Consider the following 21971-nt stretch of genomic DNA (forward strand, 5'->3'; position numbering starts at 1 on the left):
GTTTCATCCCTCTGGGTTTTACTTATGGTAATTTTTAAAGCTCTTTGTTCTTACCATATAAAAGACCAACCCAGAGATGAGAGAGGACACACATTACACTGCCCATCAGACAATACACTTACATCACACACACTATTACATTCCTCAATAGACTCATCCAGACATACTCCATATTGTCCACATCATTCATCTGAAACTTGAAGGGAAGCCACCATCTTAAGAAAGGCGTCCATCTTAGGACTCTGGTAACCATTTGAAGCTAGCGGCCATCTTAAGTGTGGTAATTATGCCTTGCTATGTTATTTGATTTTATTCAACAATTGTTTATTCTTTCCTTATATGTTTTATATTGCATATTTAAGGGTAATAAGATTATAATCCCAGCCGTATAAGCCATGGTAGATTTTTCTCTAAAAAGCTGATTTTTGTTTTTATACATTTTTATTAATATCAGATTTAGTGCATTATTTGCAATTCTAAGTCTTCCATTTTGCATGGCTTATTCTCACTCATCTGCAGTGAGTGACTTTCGGCTATGCATTGCGCAGACCATTGTAGTCTGTTTATATAGAACATTAATTTATGGCTTATACTATACCTGGGAAGAAATGGTAATCTTGCTTTAGTTTTGCTTTCACTTTGTTTCATTTCACTTTGTTTTACTTTCACTTTCATTATTGAGCTAAACATCACATTGCATTGATTGTTTGAAGTTAGTAGTTTATTTAGAGTTATTTGTTTTGTGTCACTTCTTGTTTGATCATATATTGTGATTACACTCTGGAGAATAAATATTTTTATATATATTCCATGCTGTAGACTGTACTCACTAAGATTGGTATATGCTTTTAAAAAGAAATTAATCAATTAAAAAGAATTCACGACATTGATTTATGGCAATAGGTGAAGACTCTCCTTTCTCATAGATCTTTGCTTATTAACCATAAATAAATACACAGCTATATTCAGAGCAGTATAAATATTCTGACATAAGTACGAGCGCGAGATATTTATTATTATATATTCTTACATATAATGGAGGCACTGCTGAGATAATTATTGATTTCTTACATATGCCATTTATATTGATCAGGTGACATAATCAATAACTTTAAAAAAAAAAAATAATTTTTTTTTTTTTTTGGAATTTTTTTTTTATTAATTGTGAATGTGATAGAAATGCCTTAAAAATGTCTACAGCAGGTAATGTTCATGTTGCCAACTCTGGCAAGGTGTGAGTCCCTAGTAGTAATGCCACAACCCCAGTAGATTTGGCACAGATCATAAATGTGTGGAAACACCTCTCTGAGTCTGAAATGGTGGAATATGTAAATGCTGGTTAGAGTCATATATCAAAATCCTCAGAAGTCGGGCCAATAATGGGCATCTGACATGGGTAGAGGACAACCTGTATGTATGAACTCACCAATAGCTTATCTAACACCAAAAGACATCAGGAAGCGTGATCACATACATTTAGAGTCATGGCTAATCTTAATGTATTTCTGTGAGGAACTGCACCAGAAGGCTCAGCAAAAAGGAGTTTAGTAAAGTTTCCATCTCAACTCCAAATAGATGAGAGAATGAGATAAGGAACCTCCTTGAGCAGGTGAAAGTAACCTCTATTGGGACACATAAGTTAAGAGAATGTAGCGTGAAACTGCAAAATAAAGTAGAACTGTGGCAGAAGTCTTATCAAGAAAACTGTAATGAAAGTAATCATGTGAAAGAGAAATGTGAATGATTAATGCAATAACTAGGAAGTTTTGAGCAAGGAAAAATGTTTTCTAGCAAAAAGTTGCCGAGTAACCAGCAGTGATAAATTAAGAAAAAATTAAAATTAATAAAAATATAACTGTTCAAGTTAAGACAGGAACTCATTAGTAAATAAATAAATAGAGTTCCATAAGGTCATGGTGTCCATGCAAAAGGGCAATGCTTAATTTAGCCCTGCATGAATTAAATATGAAATAATTATTCATAGACCCAGATATGATTCCCAGTCTGTTGGTTATGACCCAGACAAGGGGGGGAATCAGGCAAAGAGTCCATGTCCTACCCCAGCCATATTCCTAAAATATAGGAGGGCAGAAATTGGGCAGCCATGCATAAATAGGTATGAGTCATATCAGGTCATTGCAAAAAGACTAGCACCCCTAAAATGACACCATACACCTCCTGAATTTTAAAAAGTTTTAAAAAGAGTACTGTCCTGATTTTTGTTAAAAAGGGGTCCTTAAACATTACTGATCATCTTGAGGCCTACGTAAACATCTTTCTGTGTTGTGCCTGCAGGATGTAATTTAAAATGCAGCCCATAAATAAAAACTTCACTGCTGCTAGAGCTGTTATCTACAATTTAAAATGTACACAGCACCAAAGCCCCATTGAATTTTTTTTTGCTGTACTCAAAAGTGCCTAACACCCTTCAATGAAGGAGCTGAGTACAACCATCCGGGATTGAAATCCCTGTGCTTTGAGGCATTGCCCATGCACATAAAAATAAAAAGTTTGGTAAAGGAGCAAGATATGCCACCTAGGCCCCAAGGGAAACACCGGATACCTCCCGGAGGACACCGGACATCCCATTAACAAGGAGGGGGGACACCCACAAATAAATAGGGATTTGCCCCATCCTAGGGTTCCCCAAAATCATTGGGAAGATCAAGTAACATTAAGGCCCAGACCTCAAGTCAGAACCGAGTAAATGGTTCTGATAGGGATCTGTCCCATCTGTCTGAACCCGAGAGACATAGGCACCGCAGGAGGCGGAGTCAATAATTCAATTCTGTAAATAGGTTTTCAGCCGAGTAGATGCCAAATGGATCAGCTGATCACTTGGTTCACTTTGGGCACTGCAGCCCAGAACCAAAATAATTCCTTTTTAGGAACAAATCCTGTGGCCAGCCAAGGGCCGCAAAATCCTTAAATGCCCAAGTGGCAGGAATCATAGGGATACACTGAATAGAGGTATAGGAAACAGAGGTTCTAACACCATTTTATTACCAGGTCACAGCATTGAGGATCCTGAAATCCCTATCAGGGAATCTTGGTTGTTAGATACTAACTACCCTCCTATTTTTCAGTGGTCACTTCATCCCTCTGACTCAAACAGGTCGCTTAAAGCGGACACATTTTGAAAAATCGCCAATGATGGTGATACCAAGGAGGATCAAACCCTAATGACGTATTGCAGTCAAGAGGTTAAAGGTTGTATACGGTAACCAAGAAGGAATCCTCAATGCCAGGTAGTTTTATTGCCTCCAATAAATTGCATTGATGCCCCAAAGGGGGAGATATTATATATTTTTTTCCTAAGTAGTAGGTAAATTTTAAACAAAATATTGTATCATTATATCATTGTTCAATGTGTAGTATCCATGGCGATAAATACATTCCCATGTTAATAAGCCCCAGAAGTCAGTCGCCCTAGGAAAGGTCACATATGTAGTCTCACCTTCCATGGTAGTCATATGAAAGGACTGATCACACGGTGGATTAAAGGAGAACTCTGAGAAAGCTTAGGGTACCAACATCGCATTGAAATGTCAATTGATATGAATGTATATTCATACTATATGTTTCATCCAATAGGAAGAGATAAACTTTCCATGCCAGGTCGTTTATTGGTACAGACGATGATGTTTGCCAAAGACACAGCGATCGGATGGGTCATCTCTCCCTAGAGCACAGCTCAGGACGGAACCCCTCATTGCATCAGGTCCCTCCTCAGGAATCAAGCTGCGAGACGCCACAGATTCTTGTTGAAGGAGAGGAAGATTTGTTTCTACAGATCTTTGTGCATTTGATCCAAGGAAATCCATTGAGAGGAATCGCACTAACTCCTGTTTTCAGTTGAAGGAGATGTGAGAATGGTGCATTGCACATGTGAGCAAACCTCAGTCTGGGTGTATGACACTCTAGACCATGCTGAAACCATTCATTATCCAACCAATATCCAAGGTTGAACATCCAAACAGATTTCTCGGATTCCTGATTGCCACCATTGTTTTACTGCGCTTTGAATGGTAGTTGCTAATGCCATTGCAGCAGTTAATTTCTGTCTCCATTAAAACTTTGCAAACTGGAGATGCAGATTTCAAGGAACATTTGAGTTTCTTTACCAGGAGATCAGAATTCAAAGAGACTAACAAGGAACAGTTTTGTGACATAGCTAACACCAGCAAAGTCGCTACGAACTGACATTTTGAACTGATTTTTTTTTTTTTTTTACCGCTTTACTTAAAAGTTATGAACAATTCCCAATATGAACTATTCTCTTACAAAAAGAGAACAAGACAGTTTTTTTTTTCTTCTCTTTTACTACTCCTTCTAAAAGCTTTCTCCCCAGATATGCCTAAGTTGCTCACTTGCATACTGGGAAGAAAGGGGGGAGATATGTCGGGACTATTGGGGTTGATTAAAATAATAATAGGTAAAAAGAAAAATGATTTTAAAAGCCATGTATATTTCATATTATGCATATAAGAGATTCTGAACAGGATTGCTTCCATGTTGTTTCTAAGGTCAAAGAAGGTTCATTTTCAAAATGTCTCTTACAAGCTTACAAGAGAGCATAGAATTTCAACAATAGGGTCTTATAGTTTCAACAGAGATCTTTGTATCTATGTAATCGTAAATAAGGCAATACATACATTTCATCAGATAAGAATCAATTGGCGAGACATCGTACTAGTCACTCATGGCTAGTCTGGCCTGTAATCTTATCTGTATATATAACAATGAACAATATAGTCAGTATATTTCTTTTAAAGGATTATTTAAAAATAAGTTTTAGAAAACATCATATGTAAGATGTATATTAACGATAATACATTGTATTCTTATTAATATAGAAGTGTGAACTTGATACTTATATAATATTAGATATATATATATATATATATATATATATATATATATATATATATATATATATATATATATATATATATATATATATATATATATATATATATATATATATATATATATATATATATATATATATATATATATATATACATAAGTATACTTTTCTATGATGTGTAAGGACTTGTGCGTCTTAAACACGAATTACTTCATGTTAAGGCATGTGGTAGGAGTGTTTATATAAGAATTGCTTTAGACTAGTTTAAGTGCTCAAAGGTGTCGTAAATATTACCAACCTAGTCTAGATGTCTGACAGTTGTGTCACAATCCAAATAAGTAATGGCTTTTCACTAGCCGACAGGTCAGAGGTCATTAGATAAGAAGGATGGGTAATTGTTTCAAATTATGTTAAATACAAAATCTAATGAATGGTACAATACTGCCCTCTGGAGACAAAATACCAGGTGCAGTCTTGAGATAATTTTAGATATTCCCATATAAAAATATTATATTGTGTTAAATAAAATAATTATTGAAATGGCATTACTTGCCAAGGTGAATGATGGAGATACAGGTGGACATTTATGTATGTACTGGGAGTCTGGACAAAGTTTTATGTTGTGTTTTATGATTACTCTTACATATAGAGAAATCATCATTTAATTTTATTATACCAAGTATTGGGTTAATTATCAAAAGAGGTGTGTCTCTGACCTCACCAGTTTAGGTATAGAATATCCTGACCAATTGGGATAATGTTTTATCCCTCTGGGTTTTACTTATGGCAATTTTTAAAGCTCTTTGTTCTTACCATATAAAAGACCAACCCAGAGATGAGAGAGGACACACATCAGACAATACACTTACATCACACACACTATTACATTCCTCAATAGACTCATCCAGACATACTCCATATTGTCCACATCATTCATCTGAAACTTGAAGGGAAGCCACCATCTTAAGAAAGGCGTCCATCTTAGGACTCTGGTAACCATTTGAAGCTAGCGGCCATCTTAAGTGTGGTAATTATGCCTTGCTATGTTATTTGATTTTATTCAACAATTGTTTATTCTTTCCTTATATGTTTTATATTGCATATTTAAGGGTAATAAGATTATAATCCCAGCCGTATAAGCCATGGTAGATTTTTCTCTAAAAAGCTGATTTTTGTTTTTATACATTTTTATTAATATCAGATTTAGTGCATTATTTGCAATTCTAAGTCTTCCATTTTGCATGGCTTATTCTCACTCATCTGCAGTGAGTGACTTTCGGCTATGCATTGCGCAGACCATTGTAGTCTGTTTATATAGAACATTAATTTATGGCTTATACTATACCTGGGAAGAAATGGTAATCTTGCTTTAGTTTTGCTTTCACTTTGTTTCATTTCACTTTGTTTTACTTTCACTTTCATTATTGAGCTAAACATCACATTGCATTGATTGTTTGAAGTTAGTAGTTTATTTAGAGTTATTTGTTTTGTGTCACTTCTTGTTTGATCATATATTGTGATTACACTCTGGAGAATAAATATTTTTATATATATTCCATGCTGTAGACTGTACTCACTAAGATTGGTATATGCTTTTAAAAAGAAATTAATCAATTAAAAAGAATTCATGACATTGATTTATGGCAATAGGTGAAGACTCTCCTTTCTCATAGATCTTTGCTTATTAACCATAAATAAATACACTGCTATATTCAGAGCAGTATAAATATTCTGACATAAGTACGAGCGTGAGATATTTATTATTATATATTCTTACAGCAGATATTTCATTTTTACATTTTTCTTATATGCAGATTTAGAGAAAAGTGTCTGATATTGGCGATATATAGAGACAAACAGGAGATAAAATATTTCTCCATTATTATTTTTTGATTTATGGAGTTTGGACAGAACAGTCCAGGATTGGATATTTATGGAGCCTAAAGATGGATTTTGATGATATTCTCATCTTTCTATATTATTTATGTGGTTTAGATATAAAACTGTCCCAGAAAATTGTTGTCTCAGTCAGTCCTGTTATACTCACTGTAATTTCTCTATCCGGCTTGTTGTCAAAACTTCCATCACATCCCTGAAATGAGGACCCTCCAGATTGTTCTCAGTCAGGATCAGTGTCCTCAGTGTCTGGTTATTTCTTATTCCAGATGCCAGGTGGGTGCAGGAACTCACTGTCAGGTGGTTATTCAACAATCTGTAGAAGAAGAGAAGAATGGTACCAGAAGAAAATTAATTTCTCCCCCAGAAATGAATGTAACTATTCTCTACATACATGGAACTAATTTCTCTTTATTGGAATTATTTATATTAGATCACTTTATAAAACACAATCTATCATCTACACTATTGGAGATTTCTCTTTTTGTGGATCCCAATTAGTAAATGTGACATGAGAAGTGGATGAGGTGGTGTGATCCATTCATTATTCCTGTATGGGGATTGTACCATACACACTCACACTGACCTCCAGGCTTCCACTTCCAACCTTCTGCTAAGTCTTCCATTCAGTTGTGGGGATTTACGTTGATGGTCACACTCATGTTGTGGAAACTTCATCAACTAAAAGTGACACCATTGTAGTTTGGGATTTCCTTTGAACATCATGGTGGAGGATTTGATCTTATGGTGTGGAGAAGATTTATTACCGTTCTTTATTTGGACTTCATACTTGAAAATTCATATTAATATTGCAGTCATCGTCGTCATCATCATCATCCATCTACCACCTACTACCACCCTCTTTCTTCTCCACAATACAACCCCCACCCTTGGTTGAGCCAGATGGACTTGTGTCTTTTTTCAACCTGACTAACTCTATGTAACCTCCATTAGGGCAACCTATCTATGGCTTGCCACACACAAAGCAATCTGATTGTACAATTTTCTTTTAGATTTATTAACAATTATGTAGTATAATTGTATCAGTTGTGGATTTTTTACAAATGTTCCCAATACATGTGTAATAATAATAATCTCTCATTTACATGTGGTTCTAAAATGGCTGCCGCATATTTAATGAACCATGTGCTTGTGGGGGGGGGGGGGGTGCAGCCATGTGTGGATGACCTCACTCAAAATGACCTGTGAGTGGACAAGAGGTATGACCACATCCTGTGGGCGGTTTCTTGTGCACAGTACTATAAAAAAGGGTTAATTTGCATGAGAAAGCCTCTTTTCGATCACGCTCACTCCTTGGAGGGTCACACAGAGAAAACATCCATGATGTAGCCTTGCTTGTTTGTTCGTTTGGAAGGTTGGCTGTTTGGAAACATGCGGCCAAGACTCCTTTTTGTTGCAGAGATCTATTGGAAGCTGTTACAACTACCAAAGCTAAGTAATTCAATATTCTTGGGAAAAAGGGTTGTATGTTTAAAGTGTATTTGTTCATGGTAACTTTTATGTGTAACGGAGCTTTATGTATTATGATGTCCATTAATGGTAACTTTTAAGATGTTTAAGGAAGCTTTGTGTTTATGATGTCCAGTAAAGTTTTGTTTTATGCTTTTTTATCAAAACTGCTCTTGGTGTGTGCTTTCATTCTTAATATTCATGAGATATGTCAGTGGCTGTCCAGTATACCTGAATTATAAATTTTGTTGATATTCACCATTTGATACAACTGGCGTAGTCGGCAGGATACTGCATCGTCACTAAATATAGAATATTTGGATGAAATACAATGTTATATAAGGGTGTATGAGTAGTGTCCATTAAATTGCTGCTAGTGTGAGCAGTTTAGTGGATAAGCCCTAAGGACAGTGTTATAGAGGGTGTGTGAGCATCCATCAAATTGCTGCTAGAGTGAGCAGTTTAGTGGATGAGCCCTAAGCACAGTGTTATTCATTGGATTGCTGCTAGAGTGAGCAGTTTAGTGAATAAGCCCTAAAAACAGTGTAATAAGAGGGTGTATGAGTAGTGTCCTTTAAATTGCTGCTAGTGTGAGCAGTTTAGTGGATAAGCCCCTAAGGACAGTGTTATAGAGGGTGTGTGTGTTATATTCATTAAATTGCTGCTAGTGTGAGCAGTTTAGTGAATAAGCCTTGAGCACAGTCACCTTGAGCCAGGACAATACACTAAGATTGTGATTGATTTTGCATTTGTGTTCTCCCTGAGAGTAGAGATGCATAGTCTTTTTAAGAAAAACAAGAAAACAGGAGGGAAGGAATCTGTTTCTAAGTACGGGGAGATTCCTACATGGGTCTGTTCTGGGTACTGGAAACCCATTGCAGAGGAATTGATTAAATATGCTGCTCCAATCTATCCAGACCTTGGTACTGAACTGGGTACACAGGCTTTGCGTTTAGATTTGAGCGTATATTCAAAAAAGGAGCGGAAAGCCGCTGCCACTACGGGGTGGTTGGTCGTGCAGGCCTTTTGCAGCGAGGTGCAGAAGAATGAAGCGCTTGAGAAAGAGTTGCAGGAAGTGAAAGAGATGTTGGTTCAAAGTAATGCACGTCGAGTAGTTGCTAGAGAGGATGTGTCCTGTTCTGATGGTAGTGGTGATCTGAATGAGTGTCATGCACGTCCGATAATCATGCATCAGAGAAGGGGGAAAGTGAATTGTGAGCATGGTGGAGAGAATGGTTTGCGGAATAGTGCTTGTGATGAACTGAATGAAGTGGAAAAGAGGCCTACTCAAATTGAGCCCAAGGAGCAGCTTGCAGTGGTGACCGAATACACTGCAAGCAAGGTAAAGTATTTAGGTAAAGTTAAACCTGCTGTGGCTTTGAAGTGTGTTCAAACTTCTTTAGGCAGAAATGCCACAAAGGACAAAGGCCCTAAGCATGCAAGGAAGACAAGGCCTATGGTCTCCAGAAGAAACATGTGGACTGATTTACTTAAGGCAGGGGTCCCTAGAGAGAAAATAGATGGGCTCCCTACACCAGTTTTGTTTAAAAAATGGGAACATGTAAATGGGAATGGTTTATTCAGCCACATTAAGTGTTTCTGCTGTCATAGAATGGGGCATTTTGCTAGGTACTGCCATGCTGTGACGATTGGACAACAGCAGGCTAGTATTCGCAGGACAGCACGGAGAGACATGCAAGTTTATTCCTTTCGTTGGAAGTCAAAGCCTTTCAGTGAAAATGTAACCAGGCAACAGTGGGCACCCTATAAGAGTTTTACAGTTAAATGTGAGCAGTGAGCTATGTTTTTTGGCACAGGTGGAAGGAACATATAATCCGCTTTGTCTCTAATTCTATTAAGGTACCGAGCATCGAGAGGTGGACCAGGACCAAACCGGATGGGATGGGACAGACCAGAAGATGAGAGCCTGAGGAAGATGAAGATGATTTCCTGATGGTGGCTTAATTGGAGTGGACTTACATCTGAGCATTTACCAGGAGGAGGACAAGGAACTTTCATCATTTACCAGGAGGAGGACAATGAACTTTCATCATTTGGGATTTTCTTTCCACAGACTGCCAAGGACATTGCTAACCCTATTTAAAGTTTGAAGATTCACATGCTATAGTCAACAGGTGGTATGTGCTGCCATGGTCTATTTGTAGTGACTTTATTGCTAATATGGAGTTTCGATTTTCAGGCCATAGATTCTTGCAAGCTATGGCCCTCCCCATTGATATGCAAATAAATCAGTCTGATTGGTTTAGGAGCAAAAGGAAAAAGTCTGGTTTTAGATTTGATAGAATTTTAAGAAGTTTTTTTTTTTATTGCATACACATTGTACATGCTTAAGATAATTAGCTTGTGCATGTTGTAGGCATATTTTTTGTAAAGAAGTAGAAATGTATGTAATTATTGCAAATGTATGGGATCAACAGGTGGATTGTATCAGTTGTGGATTTTTTACAAATGTTCCCAATACATGTGTAATAATAATAATCTCTCACTCACATGTGGTTCTAAAATGGCTGCCGCATATTAAATGAACCATGTGCTTGTGGGGGGGGGGTGCAGCCATGTGTGGATGACCTCACTCAAAATGACCTGTGAGTGGACAAGAGGTATGACCACATCCTGTAGGCGGTTTCTTGTGCACAGTACTATAAAAAAGGGTTAATTTGCATGAGAAAGCCTCTTTTCGATCACGCTCACTCCTTGGAGGGTCACACAGAGAAAACATCCGTGATTTAGCCTTGCTTGTTTGTTCGTTTGGAAGGTTGGCTGTTTGGAAACATGCGGCCAAGACCCCTTTTTGTTGCAGAGATCTATTGGAAGCTGTTACAACTACCAAAGCTAAGTAATTCAATATTCTTGGGAAAAAGGGTTGTATGTTTAAAGTGTATTTGTTCATGGTAACTTTTATGTGTAAGGGAGCTTTATGTATTATGATGTCCAGTAATGGTAACTTTTAAGATGTTTAAGGAAGCTTTGTGTTTATGATGTCCAGTAAAGTTTTGTTTTATGCTTTTTTATCAAAACTGCTCTTGGTGTGTGCTTTCATTCTTAATATTCATGAGATATGTCAGTGGCTGTCCAGTATACCTGAATTATAAATTTTGTTGATATTCACCATTTGATACAATAATGACTAGAGTTGAGTGAACACCTGGATGTCCGGGTTCGGCGGGTCCGGCCGAACTTGAAAAAAAAAACCCGAATTTTACAACGATCCGAACCTTATTGAAGTCAATGGAGACACAAACTTTTGAGCACTAAAATGGCTCTAAAACAAACATGGAAAGGGCTACAGGGCTGCAAATGGCAGCAAACTCATCTTAAGAGCATGGCAAGTGCTCTGCAAACAAATGTGAATAGGGAAATAACTTAAAATAACATAAAAAAACAGAAAAATTAAAAATAATTATCTTGAATGATGTAGGAGGATGACGAGGCCCATATGGAGTAGGAGGTTGAGGTGGCGGTGGAAGCGGCAGTGGAGGAGGACGAGGTAGCCGACACTGGTTTTTGTTTTTAATTTTATTTCTTTTTAAATTAGGGTACACCCAAAAAGAGTTAGAAAGATCAAATACAACAATGGCTGGGTAAGGCCGGTATACAAGTCTATTCTGCACAAGGTACAGGCAAGTCCTGTGAGATCCATGCATGGTTCATTTTAATGAATGTGAGCTTGTCCACATTGGCTCTGGACAGGTGGCTGCGCTTGTCTGTGATAACGCCCCCAGCCGTGCTAAATACACGTTCAGATAATACACTGGCTGCAGGGCAGGCCAGCACATCCAAGGCGTAAAGGGCAAGCTCAGGCCATGTGCCCAATTTGGAGAGCCAGAAGTTGAAGGGGGCAGACCCGTCATTCAGTACGTCTAGGCGTGTGCACACATACTGCTCCACCATGTTAGTGCTGGGTCGTGGTGCTGCTGGTGGAGCTCCTGTTTCAAGGAGAGGATGTGGTCGATTGGTGCCAGCTACACGCACAAGTGAAACACCTTTCTCAGCTGCGAGTAGGCGACAGAACCTTACAGCAGTATTTGGCAGGGCCTAATGCGCCTCTACAAATGTTGAGGCCAGAACAAGTACAGGCGATAGTAGATTGGGTTGCTGACAGTGCCTCCAGTTCCTTCACATTGTCTCCCACCCAGTCTTCTGCAGCCGTTGTCCATCAATCTTTCACCTCACACCTTTGCAAATCAGCCAAGCAGTCTGAGCCCCAAGTCATGCAGCAGTCTCTTCTTCTTTTTGATGACTCTGTTAGCATGGTTTCCCAGGGCCATCCACCTAACCCTGCCCCAGAAGTGGAAGAGATTGAGTGCACCGATGCCCAACCACTAATGTCTCAAAATGAGTACATGGGAGGACCATCGCAGCACGTCTCAGATGATGACGAAACAGGTGCGAACTGCTGCGGAATTCTGAATTGTGGAGACCGACAAGGGTTGCAGGGGTGAAGACTGGGTGGAAGATGATGTGGAGGACCTGAGTAGTTTGGAGGAAGAGGCGGTGGTCGCACAGAGCCAACAGCACAGCAGAAGAGGGAGCAGGGTGCAAAAGCGGAGCGGCCATGCCCTAGACACTACACCTGCTACTGCCAAACATAGCAAGGGACCGAGCACACCAAAGCCAGCTCAAAGGAGTTCCCTAGCGTGGCATTTCTCCAGACAATGTGATGATGACAGGACAAGAGTGGTTTGCACGCTGTGCAATCAGGGTCTGGAGCGAGGCATAAACCTTCTCAACCTGAGCACAACCTGCAAGACCAGGCATCTAAGTGCAAAGCACGAGCTGCAGTGGAGTAGACACCTCAAAAACCAAGAAAGGTCTCTGGCTCCTCCTGCTTCCTCTTCTGCTGCAGTCTCGGCCTCTTCATCCACCTCTGTAGTGAGACCGGCACCTGCCATCTCGTAAACAGAGGATCTGCCAGCAACACCACCACCTGGGTCACCAACAACCATCTCCACAATGTCCTGTGGAAGCGTTCAGCTTTCTATCTCCCAAACACTGGAGCGGAAGAGCAAGTACCCCTACCCCCCCACCCACCCGTGATCCCTGGCCCTGAATGCCAGCATTTCAAAATTCCTGGCCTTTGAAATGCTGTCATTCCATCTGGTGGAGATACAGAGTTTTAAAAGCCTTATGGCGGTGGCTGTCCCACAGTACGTCATGCCCAGCCGCCACTACTTTTCCAGGTAAGCCATCCCTTCCCTGCGAAAGCAAGTGGGTGACAAAATCAGGTGTGCACTGCGCAACGCCATCTGTGGCAAGGTCCACCTAACTACGGATACGTGGACCAGTAAGCATGATCAGGGACATTATATCTCCCTAACAGCACACTGGGTAAATGCAGTGGCGGCTGGGCCTGAGGCAGATAGCAGTTTGGCGCATGTCCTTCCACCATGAGGATTGCAGTGCATTTAGTTTGCCTCCTATTCCTAACTCCTCCTACTCCGCTTCCTCATCCTCTATGGCCTCCTCATCCGTTCAGCGTAACACCTTCACCACCAACTTCAGCACAGCCAGCGGTAAACGACAGCAGGCAGTTTTAAAACTTGCCTGTTTGGGGGGAAAAACCACATACTGCACAGAAGTTGTGGAGGGGCATTCAACAGCAGACCGATGAGTGGTTGCTGCCAGTGAGCCTCAAGCCCAGCCTGGTGGTGTGCGATAATGGGCGAAATCTCATAGCAGCTCTGGGCCTAGCCGGTTTGACACACATCCCTTGCCTGGCGCATGTGCTGAATTTGGTGGTGCAGAGGTTCCTTAGAAATTACCCCGATATTTCAGAGCTGCTGCAGAAAGTGTGGGCCATCTGTGCGCACTTTCGGCGTTCTCACCCTGCTGCTGCTCGCTTGTCAGCGCTGCAGCATAACTTCGGCCTTCCCGCTCCCCGCCTAATATGAGATGTGCCCACAAGCTGGAACTCCACCTTGCATATGCTGGCAGTGCGAGCAGCAGCAGGCCATAGTGGAGTTTCAGCTGCAGCACGCATGCATGAGTCGCTCTGTGGAACAGCACCACTTCACCATCAGTAACTGTGCCTTGTTGCGCTGTAACATATGCAGACTAGGCCGCAATTTAAAATTTTTTCCCTAAATGGGTGTTTATTGAATAGCGGAATAGAACAACAGTATCCAACGGGTGTATCTCACAGTAAAATATGCAGACTAGACCGCAATTTAATATTTTTTCCCTAAATGGGTGTTTACTGAATAGCGGAATAGAACAACAGTATAGAAAGGGTGTATTTCACAGAAAAATATGCGGACTAGGCTGCAATTTTTTTTTCCCCTAAATGGGTTTGTATTGCAAAGCGGAATACAACAGTATGCAATGGGTGTATCTCACTGTAACATATGCAGACAGGGCCGCAATTAACTTTTTATCCTCTAAATGGGTTTTTATTGCAAAGCGGAATACAACAGTATGCAATGGGGGTATCTCACTGTACCATATGCAGACAGGGCCGCAATTAGCTTTTTATCCCCTAAATGGGTTTTTATTGCAAAGGGGAATACAACAACAGTATGCAATGGGTGTATCGCACTGTAAAGTATGAATGAAAATCTGACAAATAATTGTCCCCTTAATTGGTGCTTGTTGAATAGCAGATTTGAAATGCAGTGTCTAAACGCTGTATTTCAAAGTAAAATATGAAGGAAAAATGTTTTTTTCTTTTTTAAATGCAGATTAAGCAGACACATATGCACTGAGCTTCCATGAAATGGCCGCTACACACCGCACGCCTAACAGGTTGGATACTGTTGTTGTTCTATTCCGCTATTGAATTAAAAAAACCCCATTTGAATGAAAAACTGAAAAATATTTTTTTTTCCCTAAATACTGAAAAATAATTATTGTCCCCTTACATTGGTGCTTTTTGAAGAGCAGGTTAGAAAAGCAGTGTCTGTCTAAACGCTGTATGACAAAGTAAAATGTGAAGGAAAAATGTTTTTTTCTTTTCTAAATGCAGATTAAGCAGACGCATATGCACTGAGCTTGCATTAAATGTGCAACACCGCACGCCGCCCACCTAACAGACTGATAAAAGTTTTTTTTTCTCCTTTCTCCTCCTCACTGGGTCAGGTCAGGGCATAAAGATCGTGCAATGCACCCACACACAATACAATCAATGTAGATCGCTGTCTGATTAACCACTTCCATACAGAGCAGTTAGACCCTCTTCCTGCCCAGACCAATTTTCAGCTTTCAGCACTCTCACACTTTGAATGACAATTGCTCAGTCATGCTACACTGTAACCAAACAACATTTTTATCATTTTTTTCACACAAATAGAGCTTTCTTTTGGTGGTATTTGATCACAACTGGGGTTTTTTTTTTCGTGATATAAGCAAAAAAAGAGCAAAAATTTTGAAAAAAAAAAAAACACTTTTTTTTAGTTTCTATTATAACATTTTGCAAAAAATTGATTTTTCTTCATACATTTGGGCCAAAATTTTTACTGCTACATATCTCTGGTAAAATTAACCCAAATTAGTGTATATTATTTAGTCTGTGTGAAAGTTATTTAGTCTAGAAGCTATGGTACCAATTGCTGAAAATTGATCACACCAGATGTACTGACGGCCTATCTCCTTTCTTGAGGCCCTGAAATGTCAGGACAGTACAAATACCCCCCAAATGACCCCTTTTTGTAAAGTAGACAGTCCAAGGTATTTAATAAGAGGCATGGTGAGTTTTTTGAAGTTATAATTTTTTCCCACAATTTTTGGGAAAATGAAGAAAAACATTTTTTTTTCCTTTTTTTCCCATAAAGATATCAATTTATAAGCCATTTCTAACACATAGCATGTACACAGCAAGAATGACACCCCAAAATACATTCTACTACTCCTTCTGAGTATGGTGATACCACATGTGTGAGACTTTTACACAGCCTGGCCACAAAAAGAGCCTCCACATCCAAGTAGCACCTTCAGGCGTTCTAGGAGCATAAATACACATAAAACTTTCTTACTACCTATCATACTTTTGAAGGCCCTAGAGCACCAATACAATGGAAAAGTCCACAAAATGACCCCATTTTGGAAAGCAAACACTCCAACGTATATTCTATGAGGCATTATGGGTCGTTTGAACATTATGGGTCGTTTGAACATGTCATTTTTTTCCACAAGTTTTTGGAAAATGTGGGGAAAAAATAAAAACTTTTTTTTTTTTTTACACAAAGTTGTCAATTTATAGGATATTGCTAACACATAGCATGTACACAGCAAAAATGACACCCCAAAATACATTCTGCCACTCCTCCTGAGTATGGCAATACCACATGTGTGAAACTTTTTCACAGCCTAGCCATATAGAGGGGCCCAACATCCAAGGAGCACCATCATGCATCCTAGCCACTTGCCTAGGCCTATTTTTGACATTTGGTGTTTACAAGCTAAAATCAGTTGTTTTTGCTAGAAAACTACTTAGAACCCCCAAACATTATATATTTTTTTTAGCAGAGACCCTAGAGAATAAAATGGAGATTATTGAAATATTTTTTATAACACCGTATTTGCACAGCGGTCTTCCAAACGCAATTTTTTGGGGAAAAAATCATTTTTTTAATGAAAAAATAAGAACCAGTAAAGGTAGCCCATTTTTTTTTCCATAATGTAAAAGATAATGTTACGCCGAGTAAATAGATACCCAACATGTCATGCTTCAAAATTGCACACGCTCACGGAATGGCGACAAACTTTGGTACTTAAAAATCCCCATAGGCAACAATTTAAACATTTCTACAGGTTGCCATCTTAGAGTTACAGAGGAGGTCTATGGCTCAAATTATTGCTCTTGCTCTAACGATCGCAGCGATACCTCACATGTGTGGTTTGAACACCGTTTACATATGTGGGCGGGGTTTCCGTATGCGTTCGCTTCTGCGCGCGAGCTCACGGGGACAGGGCGCTTTAATTTTTTTTTTTTTTTACTATTTATTTGATTTATTATTTTTTATTTTTACACCGTTTTTAAAAAAAAAAAATTGATAATTTTTATTTCTATTGCAAGGAATGTAAACATTCCTTGTAATAGAAATAGGCACGACAGGACCTCTTTTTTGTGAGATCTGGGGTCAAAAAGTCCTCAGATCTCACAAGTACACTAAAAGATAGAAAAATAAATAAATAAATAAATAAACAAAATTATATAAAATGAAAAAAAAAAAGGGACCTTTAAACCGTTTGCTAGGCAACGACGTTTGCCGTAGCTCCAGTCCTCCAAGACCATAGAGTCGAGTGAGGGCATGCTTGCCCTCACTCGACATCCTGTCTGTGAGGATCCGGGACCGGTGTTCCGTGAAAAAACCATACCCGTGAGAAAACCATACCCTCGTCACTTCAGGTGCACCTACGGAGGGTATGGATTTCTCACAGTATGTCTGTGTAACGTTACACTTGCCGCCGTTACATTAAAACAGCTCCTCTGCAACATGGGTCATCTCCGCTCCTTCCCCTCTCACTTCCCTGATCTCGGCTAATAAATATAAAAGCGGATCACGGAGCCAACATCTCCGTCATTTACATTTCATACACCCACCGCCGCTTTTATATTTAGTAGCCGACATCTGGGAAGTGACAGGGATAGGAGCGGAGATGACCGTTGTTGCAGCCGAACTGTTTTAATGTAACCGCCGCAAGTATAACATTACACACACTACCGTAATAATTTCATACCCTCGGAGCATGCGCACTTGTCAACTTCTCTGCTGTTCAATGATGTATCCGGGGCTCTGAGCATGCGCACTGCTATGCTGCTCAGCTGTTTCTGACAGGAAGTGACGAGGGTATGGAATTCTAACGAGGTATGGTTTTCTAACGTTACACCGGATCGTTTTCCCCGCTGCCGGCGGGTCAGGTAAGCGGGGAAAAGGACTGGAACGCGGCGGGAGGGGGGGCGCTGGGACCACCCTTATCGGAAAGCCAAGCGTGCACCATTTAAAAAAATACCAGGGTTATGGCAGCTATCTGCTGCCATAACACCGGTATTTAGGTTTAAACGGAGGACATATATAAACCTTTTTGGACTTGGACATGGTGGCTGTATAAAGGGTGACAGGTACTCGGGTACTTTGCTGGGTAGGTGACAGGTACTCGGGAACTCCGATGACGGGTACTCGGGTACTCTGATGACGGGTACTCCGGTGACAGGTACTCAAAGTACCCGAGTACCTGTCATCAGAGTACCCGAGTACCTGTCATCACAGTACCCGAGTACCTGCCATCAGAGTACCCGAGTACCCGTCATCAGAGTACCCGAGTACCCGTCATCAGAGTACCCGAGTACCCGTCATCAGAGTATCCGTCATCAGAGTACCCAAGTACCCGTCATCAAAGTACCCGAGTACCTGTCATCAGAGTACCCGAATACCTGTCACCAGCCCATCAGGTACTCTGATGACAGGTACTCAGGTACTCTGATGGGTAGGTGACAGGTACTCGGGTACTCTGATGGGTAGGTGACAGGTACTCGGGTACTCCGATGACGGGTACTCTGATGACAGGTACTCTCCCTAGTATAGTTTGAGCAGAGTGACACGTGGCGCTATGTGACTCCAGCTTATATAGACTCTGGGTCACATGCTGCACTGGCCAATCAAAGCCATGCCATTAGTAGGCATGGCTGTGATGGCTTCTAAGGGCACACTAGTTAAACGCTTGCTGATTGGCTGCCTTGCACCTGTTGAAACCGCACCATTAAAACCGCGCCAAAACATCAAATAACATTACCGAACAACGGACAGTACCCAAACATACAGTGAAATGTTCAGGTCCGTGTCCGGGTACTGAATACCCAAAAGTCCAGTAAGAACCTGAACAATAAAGTCCGGGTTCGCTCAACCCTAATAATGACCCATCTGATTTGATACTCATAGTTACATAGTTACATAGTTAGTGAGGTTGAAAAAAGACATCAGTCCATCCAGTTCAACCTATGATGTGTGTGTGTGTTTGCTTTTAACCGTACATTGTATACCCCTGTATGTTGTGGTCTTTAAGGTGTCCATCTAATAGTGTTTTGAAACTATCAATGCTCCCTGCTGATACGACTGCTTGTGGAAGAGAATTCCACATCCTTACAGTGAAGAACCCCTTACACACTTTAAGGTTAAACCGCCTTTCCTCAAGTTTTAGTGAGTGGCCACGTGTCTTATTGTATCTCCTTTCTCTGAATAGTTTGTTCCTTATGCTCGGGTCGCCAGTACAGTATTTGTACATTGATATCATATCCCCCCTCAATCGTCTCTTCTCCAGAGAGAATAGGTTCAGTGCTTGTAGTCTTTCCTCATAGCTGATGTCCTCCATTCCCCTAATTATTTTTGTTGCCCTTCTCTGGACTTTCTCCAGTTCCAGCACATCCTTCCTGAGGACCGGTGCCCAGAACTGGACAGCATACTCCAGATGTGGCCGGACCAGAGTCTTGTAGAGCGGGAGAATAATCTCTTTATTTCTGGAGTGAATCCCCTTTTTTATACAACCCAGTATTCTGTTGGCTTTGCTTGCGGCGGCTTGGCATTGCATGCCACTGCCAAGCCTGTTGTCTACCAGTACCCCCAAGTCCTTTTCCATCCTAGACTCACCCAGAGGTTCCCCCCCTAGTGAGTAGCTTGCTTTCTGGTTTCTGGCCCCCAAGTGCATTACTTTACATTTTTCAACATTAAATCTCATCTGCCATGTAGTTGCCCACCCCGTTATTTTGTTCAGGTCCGCTTGCAAGGTTTCCACATCCTGCATAGAAGATATTGGCATGCCTAATTTAGTATCATCTGCAAATACTGAGATTGTACTCGATATCCCCTCCTCCAGATCATTTATGAATAAATTAAACAGGATTGGTCCCAGGACAGAACCCTGGGGGACCCCACTTTCCACTCCCGCCCAATCCGAGTACTCCCCATTAATCACCACCCTCTGTACTCTCCCCTGGAGCCAGTTCTCTATCCAGGTACTCACCTTATGGTCCATACCTACCTTCCTTAGTTTGTACAGTAAGCGTTTGTGGGGAACGGTGTCAAAGGCCTTTGCAAAGTCCAGATACACCACATCCACAGGCTTTCCTTTATCTAGGTGGCAGCTCACTTCATCGTAGAAGGTTAATAGATTGGTTTGGCACGAACGATTTTTCATGAATCCATGCTGATTACTACTTATAATACCGTTTTTATTACTAAAGTCTTGTATGCAGGGCCGATCCTAGGGCAATAGACGCCTGGGTGCAGAAATATTTATGGCGCCCCCTGTGTGGGCGTGGTCATCTTACTAACTCCTCCCCTTTCCTAATGGGACCTGGAGGGGGTCTCTCCAAGGAACACAGAGAGGGCCTCTGTTAGAGAGTCTGTTAGAAAGAGCCTCCACCAGGCCCCATTAGAGACTACAATGGGGTTGTATCATGGGACCTGGAGGGGGGTCATCTTTGTGTGCATTTTAAAGTCTATGTTAGAAAGACCCCCCACCAGGCCCCATTAGAGACTACAACGGAGTCTAATGGGACCTGGAGGGGGGTTTATCTTACAGAAGCCCTCTCTGTGCCTATTGGAGAGTCTCTGATAGAAAGAGTCCCCTCCATCCCCGATGAGAGACTACATTAGAGTGTCACCGAACAATAGAAAAATAAACAATATTATATTAATAGCACTTTGATGCCCAGGCCCAAGACTAGAAGACTTCACTTATCTTAAATAATGGGTACTGGGGCTGGCTGCTGGTCCTGGGGCCTGGCTTCTGGGGCTTTGCTGCTGGTCCTAAGGTCTGGCTGCTGGGGCTGGCCTGCTGGTCCTGGGGTCTGGCTGCTGGTCCTCCTGATTCCTGGCTGCTGGTCCTGGTTTTTGGGGCTAGGCTGCTGGTCCTGTATTCCGGCTGCTGGTCCTGGGGTCTGGCTGCTGGTCCTGATTCTTGGCTGCCTGTCCTGATTCCTGGCTCCTCTGTGGTGTGCCGGGCTCTGGGGTGTAAAGCTCTTGTATGACATCTCAGCGGGGCTGCGGATGTCACTGTGAGAACGGCGCCTCCATAGTCCCGGCTCACAGGCGGAGTGACATCAAATGCACTCCGCCTGTGAGAGGAGGAGCCGTACAGAGAAAGTAGGCGGCTGCAGTAGAGAGCAAAGCCATTGCTTCCTCTGTATGGCTCCTCCTCTCCAGGGCTGGTGCAAGGATTTTTGGCCCCTAGGCAAAATAAAAATTGCTGCCCCCCCCCGTGAATGTGCGGTACAATGCGCATTATTAGTACACATACACTTCCATAAGCCTAAAACGTTTTACTATGCATTAAACTTCAGTCTAAGTTACAGTCAGAGCATGTAATGTACACTACACATACACTTCCATAAAGGTAATGTGACATCACCGTCATGTTATGGAAGTGTATGTGTAGTGTACATTACATGGTCTGACTGTAACTTATCAAACCCAGTGATCACACTGTGATCAGCCCATACACAGGCAGGCACTTTAATTCATCTGTCAGTGTGGGACTGAGATATGTCCCCTGGTAAAGTCTGCCTCCCTCCCAGGCTCTGCTAATCAGTGTCACAAACTGCCAGCATACACTAAAACTTCAGCAGGCTCAGGCTGTGGGATCGCATGGCCGAGTCACACTCACACACATGCCATGAGACTTCTTCCTCCACAGCTCCGCATGGGAAAAAGGGGCTGGACTGGAACTCTCTGAGCAGCCCCCAGCCTGCTTGCAGTAACAGACAGAGGAAGATTGTAAGGAG

General features: G+C 41.2%; 1 protein-coding gene across 2 annotated transcripts in view; it reads right to left on the bottom strand.

Moving 5' to 3' along the window:
• Positions 1–21971, bottom strand: part of LOC309569625 (NACHT, LRR and PYD domains-containing protein 3-like) — a 540899-nt gene that overhangs the window by 170504 nt on the left and 348424 nt on the right. For both annotated transcript variants that reach the window (XM_082275519.1, XM_082275518.1), the window contains one exon: positions 6918–7082. In XM_082275519.1, coding sequence (XP_082131645.1) covers positions 6918–7082 — 165 coding nt within the window. The remainder of the gene's footprint in view (positions 1–6917; positions 7083–21971) is intronic.

Source organism: Pelophylax lessonae (assembly GCF_965119305.1).
Source record: "Pelophylax lessonae genome assembly, chromosome: 13".
Classification (NCBI taxonomy): Eukaryota; Metazoa; Chordata; class Amphibia; order Anura; family Ranidae; genus Pelophylax; species Pelophylax lessonae.